This window comes from Triturus cristatus, chromosome 9 (genome assembly GCF_964204655.1).
Source record: "Triturus cristatus chromosome 9, aTriCri1.1, whole genome shotgun sequence".
Lineage (NCBI taxonomy): Eukaryota > Metazoa > Chordata > Amphibia > Caudata > Salamandridae > Triturus > Triturus cristatus.
In genome coordinates, this window is record NC_140592.1 from 428,324,935 (window position 1) to 428,336,974 (window position 12,040).

Here is a 12,040-nt window from a genome sequence, read left to right on the forward strand (position 1 = left end):
ACAGGAGAGCCATCCACCATGGAGTGACCAGCCGAGATGACAGACCGGAAGGTGTTAATGGTCCTATAAGCAAAACCCTCCTCCACAAAGGCCGCCAAGAAATTCAGTATGGCCGTTACATCTGCTGCCACGGGATTGAAACTCCGTCGCAGACACCAGCGAACCTATCGTCTCCACGTAGAGTGGTATCACTTGAGGGTACTATCGGCCTGGGACCGCCCATCGTCCCCTGTAATCTGCCACGCCATCAGAGCCAGGGAGCCCTGGGTGATGTGAGGATGGGGTAGTCCGTCCGGACTGAGCAGAAGAGTCGGAAACAGGGGGAGTGGGATTGGAAAATCCCAAGAAAGTTCCAGAAGAACCGGAAACCAGACTTGAGACCTCCAGATGGGCGAAATCAACACTATGCTCACCTGCTGGCGACGCACCTGGGCCAAAACTCTCATTAACATTGCGAACGGCGGAAAGGCATACCCTGCCTCTTCCCTCCAATCCTGCAGGAAGGCATCCGTGGCCGGCCTCCAACTGAAGAACCAGGGTAGCTGAAATTCCAGACGGGAAGCGAAGAGGTCCATTGAGAAAGGGCCCCAGACGCCTTGAAGGTCTGCGAAAACCCCCGGTTGAAGCTTCCAAAGGCTCATGTCGTGGGAATGAGGCGAGTGGAAATCTGCCACCTGATTGTCGAGACCCGGAAGGTATTCCGCTGTAACTGAGACATGGTGATCGCGGCAATACTGCCAGAAATTCGCCGCCAAGTCCGGCAGAGCGCGTGAACACGTGCCCCCAAGATGATTTATGTACCGGACTGCTGACATGTTGTCCATCTTGCAGAGAACACAGGACCGGACCGAGTCCTTGGTCCAACATTTGATCGCAAAGGAGCCCGCCAACAGCTCCAGACTATTGATTTGAAGTTGTTGCTCCTGCGGAGACCACACACCTCCTGTAGTGAACTCTCCACACTGCGCGCCCCAGCCGGATCTGCTGGCATCGGACTCGATGACAATATCGGGCGTGGAACCAAAAATCGCCCGCCCGTTCCAAGCCTCCATGTTGGTCAGCCACCATTGGAGCTCCTCCCTGGCATTCGTGGAGAGGGCGACCTTCTGCGAGTAAGAGAGACCATTGCGCAGGTGGCGAGCTTTGAGGTGCTGGAGAGCCCTGTAACGCAGAGGGCCCGGAAAAATCACCTGGATGGAGGCCGAGAGAAGCCCCATGATTCGGGCAAGCTGACGTAGAGACAGGCGGGATTGAGCGAGAGTTCTCCGGATCTCGTGGCGGATCTTCGTCATCTTCCGAGAAGGGAGGCTGAGGGTGGACTGAACAGAGTCGATGACAAACCCCAAGAACACCACCCTCTGAGCGAGCACCAACGTGGATTTCACTTTGTTGACCATGAAGCCCAAGCTCTGATGGAGGTTGACCGCTGTCTGCAACTGCGACGATAGGGCCCGAGAACACTGAGCCATCAACAGGATGTCGTCCAGGTATACGATTAGACGCATGTAGACGTTCAATCACCAGCCGCAGAACCTTGGTGAAACACCAGGGCATGAAGGAGAGGCCGAAGGGCAGAGTGGTAAACTCGTACACCCTGTCCCGCCAAGGGAACTGAAGGAATCGCCTGTGCGGGGGGGAAAATGGGAATTATAAGATAAGCGTCCTTCAAGTCGAGGCGTGCCATCCAATCGCCGGGTCTGAGGAGGTCGCGCAGCAGATGGTTTCCCTCCATCTTGAAGTGGTGGTACACCAGCCACCCATTAAACTCCCGAAGGTTGATGACCGGACGCTGTGTACCATCCGACTTGTCCACCAGAAAGAGGTTATTGAGAAAACCTCTGGGGTGTGGAACGGACTCCACAATCGCCCCTTTGTCGAGAAGCGAGGAGACCTCTCGGTCGACCAGAACGGCGTCGGAGGCCGAGAAGGAGAGAGGACGCGGTGGAAGAGGTTGTGAAGGATCCCCGTGAAACTCTATATGAAAACCCTGGACGGTCTGCAGGACACAGGCGTCTCGGTTGACAAAAGTCCAGGCCTGGAAAAAATGTGCAAGACGGCCCCCCACTTTTAGACGGTAAGAAGGGAGAACACTCACCGGACACGATGGAGGCTCCACCGCCTCAGCTGCCTCTGCCTTTCCCACGACGTCCTCTGGTCGGGTAGAAATTGCTGAATCTGGTTTGATCCTGGTATTGACCACCTCCGGAGCCTTGCCCCCTGCCCTGATTTGGCCGGTCAGACGAGCGGCCCCTGCCTCGCCTGCCCCCCTGAAAACACATGGATGGTAAAATCTGCGAATCGAGGATTGGGCCTTGTCCAACGATGTGAAAGTATTCACGAACATGCCCAATTCCTTGATGGAGGGCTCCCCGAAAATTCCTCCTTGGGCCACAGAGCCAGCCTCCGACTTGGCTAAATCCCCAAGTTTGGGGTCAACCTTGATAAGTAAACTCCTGCGCCTTTCATTATAAAGCACGCAGATGGCATTTCCAAGGAAAACTACCACGCGTTGGGCCCAGGCGGAGAGGGTCTCTGGAGAAATAAGCAATCCCGACTGCTTAGCCTCCTCGGCCATGTCCACGATCTTAGTAATGGGCCCGAGGATATCGAGGAGCTTGCCCTGACAAGCCTGCCAGGACCTATCGCTGCCCCTCTTGGGGTCTTTAACAAACTTTTGGAGAAAGGTGGCCATACGCGGGTCAATCTCTGAGTTAGCCGCCACCTTCCCCTCCAAAGTAGGATGGGGCACTCCGCCCGCAGACAGCTCCTGGCTGTGGCCTCCAACGGCCGGCAGATCCTACTGGCTACATACTGGGCTACTTTGTCAGACGGGGCCCAATCCGAGGACCGGGGATGCAGGACATCATCGGGGTCGAGCATGTCTGAGCAGAGATTCTGCGGGTCAGAAGGTGGGTCAGGGCCGGAGGCAGTTATACGGACCACCACGGGTGTGCTGGCAGGCAAGGCTCATGATCGATCATCCGCATCTCCGTTGAGCGATGCGCGGAATGCCGGAGATGCGGACGAATGAGAGGATGCGTCTATGCACCCTCTAGCGGTGGGAGGAAGACACTGCAAGCCTGCACCACAGAAGAGATGGCCGTTAGGGAGTGAGACGCTCCCACGGCCGGGCGAGTGACCGAGTAGCGGTCACCTCGCAAAAATGGGGAAAAACTGTCAATCAAAAGTAAATTCCTGAAAGAACACAAAACGCTCTTCTCACACACCACAAGAAACGAAAGCAGGCCCACAACAGAACAGCAGTCAACGCGCTATGCGACCATTACGAGTACCCAGTGAGAGAAAACCTCAGAACAGTAAGCACAAGGCAAAATATGTAAACCACACTGCACACAGCACCGCCAGTGAGAAGAAACACATGAACACTGTATAGAACACTGTATAGAATTACACAGCATAAATGAGGGAAACAGAACAAAACGTAGCTTTGGCTGCAGCAGCGAAGAAAGAGAGAGAGAGTGAAGAGGGTCAGAGGACTACATACTCCTGGGGGCCCTGTGATTGGTGCTTTGCAAGAGGACTGTCTATCCTGGGACTCTCTATTGTTTCTTTCCTATTCCCTTTGGTTCATGAGAATAGTAGTTTGTTATCTTTGAATGGCTGCTGTGAATAAAGCGTAGAAAGTACAGCATAATCCTCGCCTCCGGTCCTGACATAGAATTACGTTTATTTTTCTGAACTAAAATGTGTATATTTGGTAACAAAATGTGTGCATCTTTGTTTACTAACAAATTGATTTTTATAGACGAAATTAGTGAATTTCTCTACCTTCTGTCAGTTGGTTGTCTCTGAAAGAATCTAAATATTTACTGCAGGCCTGGGTTTTCTTGTCTGTCTCAGAGAGCCGCCACCTAGGTTGAGGTAGCTGTCCAACCACAGCAATCTATGGAAATACATTTGATACTGGTATGTAGGCTCTTCTTCAAGTTAGATTTAGTTTGCCTGGCTTCTACCCTGCAACAACATCTACAGCGAACTGTGTCACCAAGAAACACCCAATCTGTACTCATGTCTTAGGTGCACGACTTTCTGCAACCCCCATCTGTCCTGGCTCCCTGCACCTCCGCTTCATAGCTCCATAGTTCTCTGCTCAGCTCAGGAATCTCCTAACCTTGTAACCTGTGGAATCATGCAAGATGTAAAGCACTTGAAATTAAATGTCCTTTTCAGTTCTGAGTTAAAGTAGCAACAGTGCCCATTTCTGTTTTTTTGGGACAACAAGAATGCAACAGTACAACTTTGCACTGATTTGTAAGCAATGATGCTGTAACGTTTGCATGGTCTGTCACTTACAACATTGACAGTTGCGTTTACTGAAAACTGCAAAAACCTCATTTTGAACCAATCAGTTGATCCAAATGCCAGTGCAAAATTGCGGTGACATCAGTGCAACCTATGTAATCTACCCATTTCTTTTGAGGGAAAGTTGGCATGGGAAGACAAAGGTAGTAGTTATTACATTGGCTATGATTTGACCAAAGACGTGGCTGTAGGAAACTGGACTGATCCCTCAATCTTGTGGAACAATTCTCCCGATTGCCCACTGACTGATTGTCAGGGTAATATTACACAGTTATGTGGCTTCTTATTTGTAGTTACAATAGAATGTATACAACACAATCACTACCTGTGACAGATTAAATACCTGCAGAAAACGGCATGAATGCGTCTCTTTTTTTGAAGAAACCCTTCTCATCCAGGAAGTGCTGAGGATTGAACACAGCAGGATCACTGAACTGTGATGGGTCCTGTAAAACAGACCACAACACAGGGAATACATCTGTACCCTAAAAAACAGAAAAGAGAGAAAGTGGTATTACAATTACAATGCAGACAACTTGGATGAAATATATGTTAGTATGTAGTGCCTTATATTCACTGTAAACTCAAGTGACGCAAAAATCCTCAAAACATTATGAGCCTGAATCACAAAGCCATATGTGAGTGTAAGTCAATTTAAATTAGCAAGTAGCTTGATTTACTAGTGAAAGGTATTCACAAAAGATGAACTTGCAGTTAGTTGTAAATCGATTTTTCAAGGGATGATAGAATAGTATTTTCAAAAGGTGGTGTAATATTACTGCTAGGTAAATTCTGCTCCAAGGGCAAAGAGTTGGTTTTCAATGGTGGGGAGTCCCTACAAAGTTTGGGAACAGAAGCAATAATTTGCAGGTAGTTACAAATGGTTTTGTGACCCATAACAACCCTGGAAACAGTTGGGAGTTTCGTCCTGGTAGTGAACACCACTAAAACTATTCAGTTGAAGAGCAAGGGGGTTTCCAAAGGAAAAATGATTTTCCCTGTAGAGAAATAAAACAGTGAAATAAGTACAGTTGCACAATTAAGTACAGCGTGCACCGAGACAGTGAAATCTGTGCCATATAAAACATACATATCGCTGGAGAAAGAACAGTAATGTAATGACATTCCCTTGAAAATTGTATACTAGATTCAATTACGCATGTAGAAAATCCACTGCGTACATGTAATTAGGAAATTCTCAAAGCTTTTCCTGGATTCTCATAGGAAACCTGTCATGGCACTGCTACAGGTTTCATGTCTTTAGAAAAAGAAGAAATGAAGGGTGGAATGCTTGAATTAATTGCAGCCACTGGTAACTACTAGGACCAATTCTCATGTAATTGTTTCTTTGTCCACTTTATCAATCTAGAAAGGGATTAGTCATAAGCAAATTAAACTCGGTCTTGCTCTAATAGGATCAATACCATTGCTTGTGGCTACCCCAAATGTATGTATAAAAATGTGTAATACAGAATAACGACAATTGGGAATACGTTTTTTAACTGCTTCCATCCTATGTTAGCATCCTAAGTGGTTTTATTATTTCTTTGTACCAACACAACAACACTGATTCTACATCTGTGTTGGGTGAGTGGGGTTTTTCATTGTTACATGTTGTTGTGTATTCCTTATAATCTAGGAATTCTGTTTATATGGATGGTTTTATCGTACATAGTTGCTATTTTTGTGTAGCTTTCTGTATTGTCGGTATTCATATATATGTACACTTTTATCGTATTGCACCCCTGAAGAAGTCCACGTGTATGTGGACGACACACGTTGGCTGACCTTTTTTTTCCACATATATTGACGGTGCGACAATAAAGAGAAGAATATCAACTACTACTGGAATATTGTGGATATATCTGGAATTAGAGTCGTATTTGTAGAAGTGTTGCACCGCTGCTTGCTTTGTTTCTGTTTTTACCAAATCTAGGTTGGCACTCTTTGGGCAGAGGGTGTTTGCAGTGTGTGCACACTTTGCTATTTTCAGATTATTAGATACAACTAATTTTTGTCATGGGAGTTATCAGTTGTATGCGCGGCATCAGTATGGTCCACTGCCTGTTGCTTTGTCTTACATTAACTTTCATTGACACATTAAAAATACATCAAAAACAAAGTAAAACAAACAAATAATATAAAAATATTAATAATCTTTAAAAAATAAATAATAAAATCAAACAAAGATATAAAAAACAATTGATAAGAACTGCCCAGCCATATCCCTACAAAAAAAGCATCTCGCTCCTAAAATATTTAAACATTACAAAAAAACATTCATAACACTACAACAATTCAGAAAACACTGATATAATATATATCTTTATATTATATACATAAATGTTAAATACAACAACAAAACGATATTCTTACATGAGATATTCCTGATGCCGATATTTTAGCTATCATGCTATAAACCTCTGTTCAAAGTGTTGGCTCACTTGTTGGGTTCATTTCCTTAGCGTGTTGGCAAGGGTTTTTGTTGGTAGCTATAATCCTTGATCATGACTTGTGCTTAAATGCAATAGGGATGGGTGTTTGAAACATCAGACACTTGAACCCAAATTTGTTAACAGTCGCACACTGCTGCGCTGCTTGAAAATCTGCAGTACAAGTTTGTGCATAAATTATGCAGCGCCAAATTTGCTGAAGGCACGCTCTCCAATGATATTATTAAAAATGGCAATTTTTAGCAACCCTAACGTTAGGATATAGGAAAAGGGTGAGTTTTGCCCTAAAGGTACAGTCTCTCACATGGTGACAACCAGTAAAGTGTAAGCAACATAAAGAGTGTAATTTTCTGGAAATTACATACAACGCCCGTGGATTCATTTGCTGTTAGGATTTAAAGCGAATCCAGGTGACACTGCATAAGATGCCTAGCTTTGTTTCGAACCATAGGATTTTTGTGCTGTTGCCATTCAGCTGCGCCACCTATGTAGGCATTGACAGAGGGTTTGGGTTCTTTTATACGAAATATTTTTAGCACTGTGCTTCAAATTTCAGTGTTTAAACATTTGAGAGTTCTAAAGTTAATCAGAACTCACATTTGTGCTGTTTTCCATTGTGAAACGTTGCTTAGGCTTGTGCCCAATCTCATTAAAATATATTAAATCTAGGCATTAATGTTGACATTATCACCCTCTGTCCCCTGATGCACACTTCTGGGAGTCTAAATCGTTTCCTGAATTTGTGAGTTTAAATGGTTGGTGTGAAAACTTAAAGGTGCTGCTGTAAAGTGAATCTGGCAATACAGAGCACATACAAGTTTGTGATGTAGCAATATTAGACTCAAACTTATTACAACTATAAAAAAGGACATGAAAAAACAGTTGGATTGGGCAGTAAAAATATTTCACCTTTGGAATGAGATGTCCTCTGAACTGAGTATCTTTGGTCACTGAGTGTGGAACATTCATTGGGATAACATTTGCAATTCGTTGTATCTCATGTATGACCGCATCTGTGAATGGCATGGTGCTCCGGTCCTCTGCATTAGGAAAACGATCCCGGCCAATTGTGCAGTCAATTTCCTTGTGCAGTTTTTCTAACAATTAAGTAACAAAAATATTGTCAAGCATTTAAATAAATTCAGTACTGGATACTGCAAGCTTAATAAGCATATTAGCACTAAAGAAGAGAATAGGTGTTAACCAGGCATTTTTCCCAATTCACTTTGACAACATAGTTCACTTTAGCTGAAGAAAGTCTGTGCACTGGACACCCAATGTGCCTAAACATATGACAGTGCACCGATCTTGAAGAGTGCAAGTCTTCCTTTGCTGTGTTACCTTTACTTTACAGACTGTACATCAGCAAACATTACATAGCACCTTAAAAATTAAAATATATATATATATACATATATATATATATATATATATATATATATATATATATATATATATATATATATATATATATATATATTCACTGAAAAAACCATAGGTTTCACACATGTTATAGTTAGCGGAAATTTTACTGATAAAAAACCAATGAAATTCCCCCGTTATAGTTAGTGCAGGCAACTATAACTCACGCGACCGCAATCCTCTGCTGATGCTAATACTGTATTTAGACACTTATTTGCCCATGTCTTCTTCCATACATTTTTAGCTATACATATATTACAAATATTTTTTTTTCATAAAGACACATATGTCATCAGCAGAAGATTGCGGTCGCGTGAGTTATAGTTGCCTGCACTAACTATAACGGGGGAATTTCATTGGTTTTTTATCAGTAAAATTTCCGCTAACTATAACATGTGTGAAACCTATGGTTTTTTCAGTGAATTTGCAAGGTTTTTTAAATGCTAATTCCTAACTATAACGTGTGTGAAACCTATGATTTTTTCAGTGAATTTGTACGTTTTTTTTAATGCTAAGTTACTTTACGCCATTCGTGGTGTGCGCGCCCACTTAACGCAGTTCGTTCCGTGTGCGCACGGTGCGCTTCCCGCAACGTGCGCGCACAGTGAGCACGCGGTGAGCTTCGCGCACCGCGCGCCCACTTTACGCAGTTAGTGCCGTGCACGCACGGTGGGCACGCGGTGCGCTACGTGCACCGCGTGCCCACGTTACGCTAGATGGGCCATGTACGCACGATGCGCTTCGCGCACCGTGCGCACATGGAGGACATATTATGCGCTTCCTTGTGATAGGTAATCTGTTGAAATTTTTTGGGGAAATGCTGTGCTCAAATAAGCCATGCACACGGGGTGGAGAGAGTGTGGATTTTTTTTGTACGCGTACGGTAAGCGTACGGTAAGCGTAATCGGCGAAATTTTCAAAAAATTAAAAATTACCGTTTTTTGCCTTGGGGGATCTTTGAAGACTCAACTAACATGGTTATGTGCATGGGCGCTGTCTAAACAGCCCCTTTATATGTTTTTGGCATTTGTTTATCAGCTCCCCCCTCAGAGTGCGAGAGAGAAAATGGCGGCCGCCGCTTCCTGGTTTCGACCGATTCGAATGTTTACTAAGATCTAAGGGCCAATCAGAATCGTGCTCGCGCACGCCACCGTACGCGTACGGTAAGCGTACCGTAAGCGCACCGTAAGCTGGCTCAGATATATATATTGATTTAACGGCTATTTTCTCAGAATCTACTGAACAGATTTACACCAAACCTACAAAAGGCACTTCCTTGACCTGAGGACTACCTCTCTGCCAAATTTCTAGTAATTCTGTTCAGCCGTTCGGGCTGTAGCCCTGTCTAGAGGTCCTATGGAAAAATGCATGGGAAAAACGCGTTTTGGGACCCCCCTTTTATCTCAGCCCCCGCTTGACGAATCCCCCCGAGACTTTCAGGGTAGGAGCGGAGCCAAAGTTATTCAAAATAGAATGTTGAGGTTTTCCTATGGAAACAGGGTCCTAACTATAACTACCTACTGGCGACCGCCAGTAGGTAATATATATGTATATATATTACCTACTGGCGGTCGCCAGTAGGTAGTTATAGTTAGGACCCCTTTTCCATAGGAAATCCGCAACATTCTATTTTGAATAACTTTGGCGCCGGTCGATGAATCCTCGCGAATTTCTCAAAATAGGTGGGGCGCTACGCTCCGCTCCTACCCTGAAAGTCTCGGGGGGATTCGTCAAGCGGGGGCTGAGATAAAAGGGGGGTCCCAAAACGCGTTTTTCCCATGCATTTTTCCATAGGACCTTTAGAACGAGCTACAGCCCGAACGGCTGAACAGAATTACTAGAAATTTGGCAGAGAGGTAGTCCCTATGTCAAGGAAGTGCCTTTTGTAGGTTTGGTGTAAATCTGTTCAGTAGATTCTGAGAAAATAGCCTTTAAATCAATATATATATCTGAGCCCGCTTACGGTACGCTTACGGTACGCTTACCGTACGCGTACGGTGGCGTGCGCGAGCGCGATTCTGATTGGCTCTTAGATCTTAGTAAACATTCGAATCGGCCGAAACCAGGAAGCGGCGTCCGCCATTTTGTCTCTCGCACTGAGTGTTATTTATCAAACATGATGCCCAAAAACATGTTACGGGGCTGTTTTGACAACTCCCTCCCACATAGTCATGTTGAGGGAGTCCCCAAACATCCCTCAAGAGCAAAAACGGTTTTATTTTTTTTTCGGCAATTTCGCCGAGTACGCTTACCGTACGCTTACCGTAAGCGTACGGTAAAAAATAGAAATAAAAAAAACACTATCCACACTTACCCCACCCCCTGTGCTTTTGGTGGCCATAGGCCACCAAATGTACAGGGCTTATTACATCAGTAAAAAAACTATATTTTGGCAACATGAAATTATAAAATCGAAATAAAAAAAACACTATCCACATTGACCCCACCCCTTGTGCTTTTGGTGGCCAAAGGCCACCAAATGTACAGGGCTTATTAAAGTTGATAAAAACCGTGCACGGAACGCACTGCGTTAAGTGGGTGCGCACGCCTCGAATGGCGTAAAGTAACTTAGCATTTAAAAAACCGTACAAATTCACTGAAAAAACCATAGGTTTCACACACGTTATAGTTAGGAATTAGCATTTAAAAAACCTTGCAAATTCACTGAAAAAACCATAGGTTTCACACATGTTATAGTTAGCGGAAATTTTACTGATAAAAAACCAATGAAATTGCCCCGTTATAGTTAGTGCTGGCAACTATAACTCACGCGACCGCAATCTTCTGCTGATGACATATGTGTCTTTATAAAAAAAAATATTTGTAATATATGTATAGCTAAAAATGTATGGAAGAAGACATGGGCAAATAAGTGTCTAAATACAGTATTAGCATCAGCAGAGGATTGCGGTCGCGTGAGTTATAGTTGCCAGCACTAACTATAACGGGGCAATTTCATTGGTTTTTTATCAGTAAAATTTCCGCTAACTATAACATGTGTGAAACCTATGGTTTTTTCAGTGAATATATATATATATATATATATCACTATGCCAGGTTGTCCCCAAAGAAGCGCTTCACCCGGAGAGGTATAAACACAAACCACCACAGGCAGCAATGACTCCAGCAGGCAGCAGGCTCCTCGATCAGCCATACGCGTTTCGAGCCGCTTGTGTGCTCTTGTTCACTGGCAATAACTGACGGTAGTCGGGGTAATGAAGAACATTGTTTTTATTTCATGTAAAAGTCCCGCCCACCATGGGCGTCATGCAGCAAGGCCTTATGGTAAAGTTGGTTTTCAATCATGCTGCTCGGACTCGAGGAGCCTGCTGCCTGCTGGAGTCGTTGCTGCCTGTGGTGGTTTGTGTTTATACCTCTCCGGGTGAAGCGCTTCTTTGGGGACAACCTGGCGTAGTGATTTATAGCGGCTGGTCCGGCCGCGAAGCGCTCCACTGCCTTCAGGCGGGCCCTGAGTGCCTGGAATCATGGACACTCCGTGGGACGGAGGGGGCCTTAGCCACAGGAAGATATTGGTATGGCCGTCAGCAATGGTGGCACGTGACTCACCCAACCGGGATTTGCATTTTTAAACTGACTGCAGTATCGGAGTCCACTTGGTTGATGAACGCCGTAGTCCGAGCAGCATGATTGAAAACTAACTTTACCATAAGGCCTTGCTGCATGACGCCCATGGTGGGCGGGACTTTTACATGAAATAAAAACAATGTTCTTCATTACCCCGACTACCGTCAGTTATTGCCAGTGAACAAGAGCACACAAGCGGCTCGAAACGCGTATGGCTGATCGAGGAGCCTGCTGCCTGCTGGAGTCATTGCTGCCTG

At 44.9% G+C, this 12,040-nt stretch overlaps 1 protein-coding gene across 3 annotated transcripts in view; it reads right to left on the reverse strand.

The window, feature by feature from the left end:
- LOC146798093 (cytochrome P450 2G1-like) overlaps positions 1–12,040 on the reverse strand; it is a 488,692-nt gene that overhangs the window by 15,923 nt on the left and 460,729 nt on the right. For all 3 annotated transcript variants that reach the window (XM_085625313.1, XM_085625311.1, XM_085625312.1), the window contains exons 8-9: positions 7,686–7,873; positions 4,667–4,808 (exon numbers count right to left, since the gene is read on the reverse strand). In XM_085625313.1, the coding sequence (XP_085481439.1) occupies positions 4,667–4,808; positions 7,686–7,873 (330 nt within the window). The remainder of the gene's footprint in view (positions 1–4,666; positions 4,809–7,685; positions 7,874–12,040) is intronic.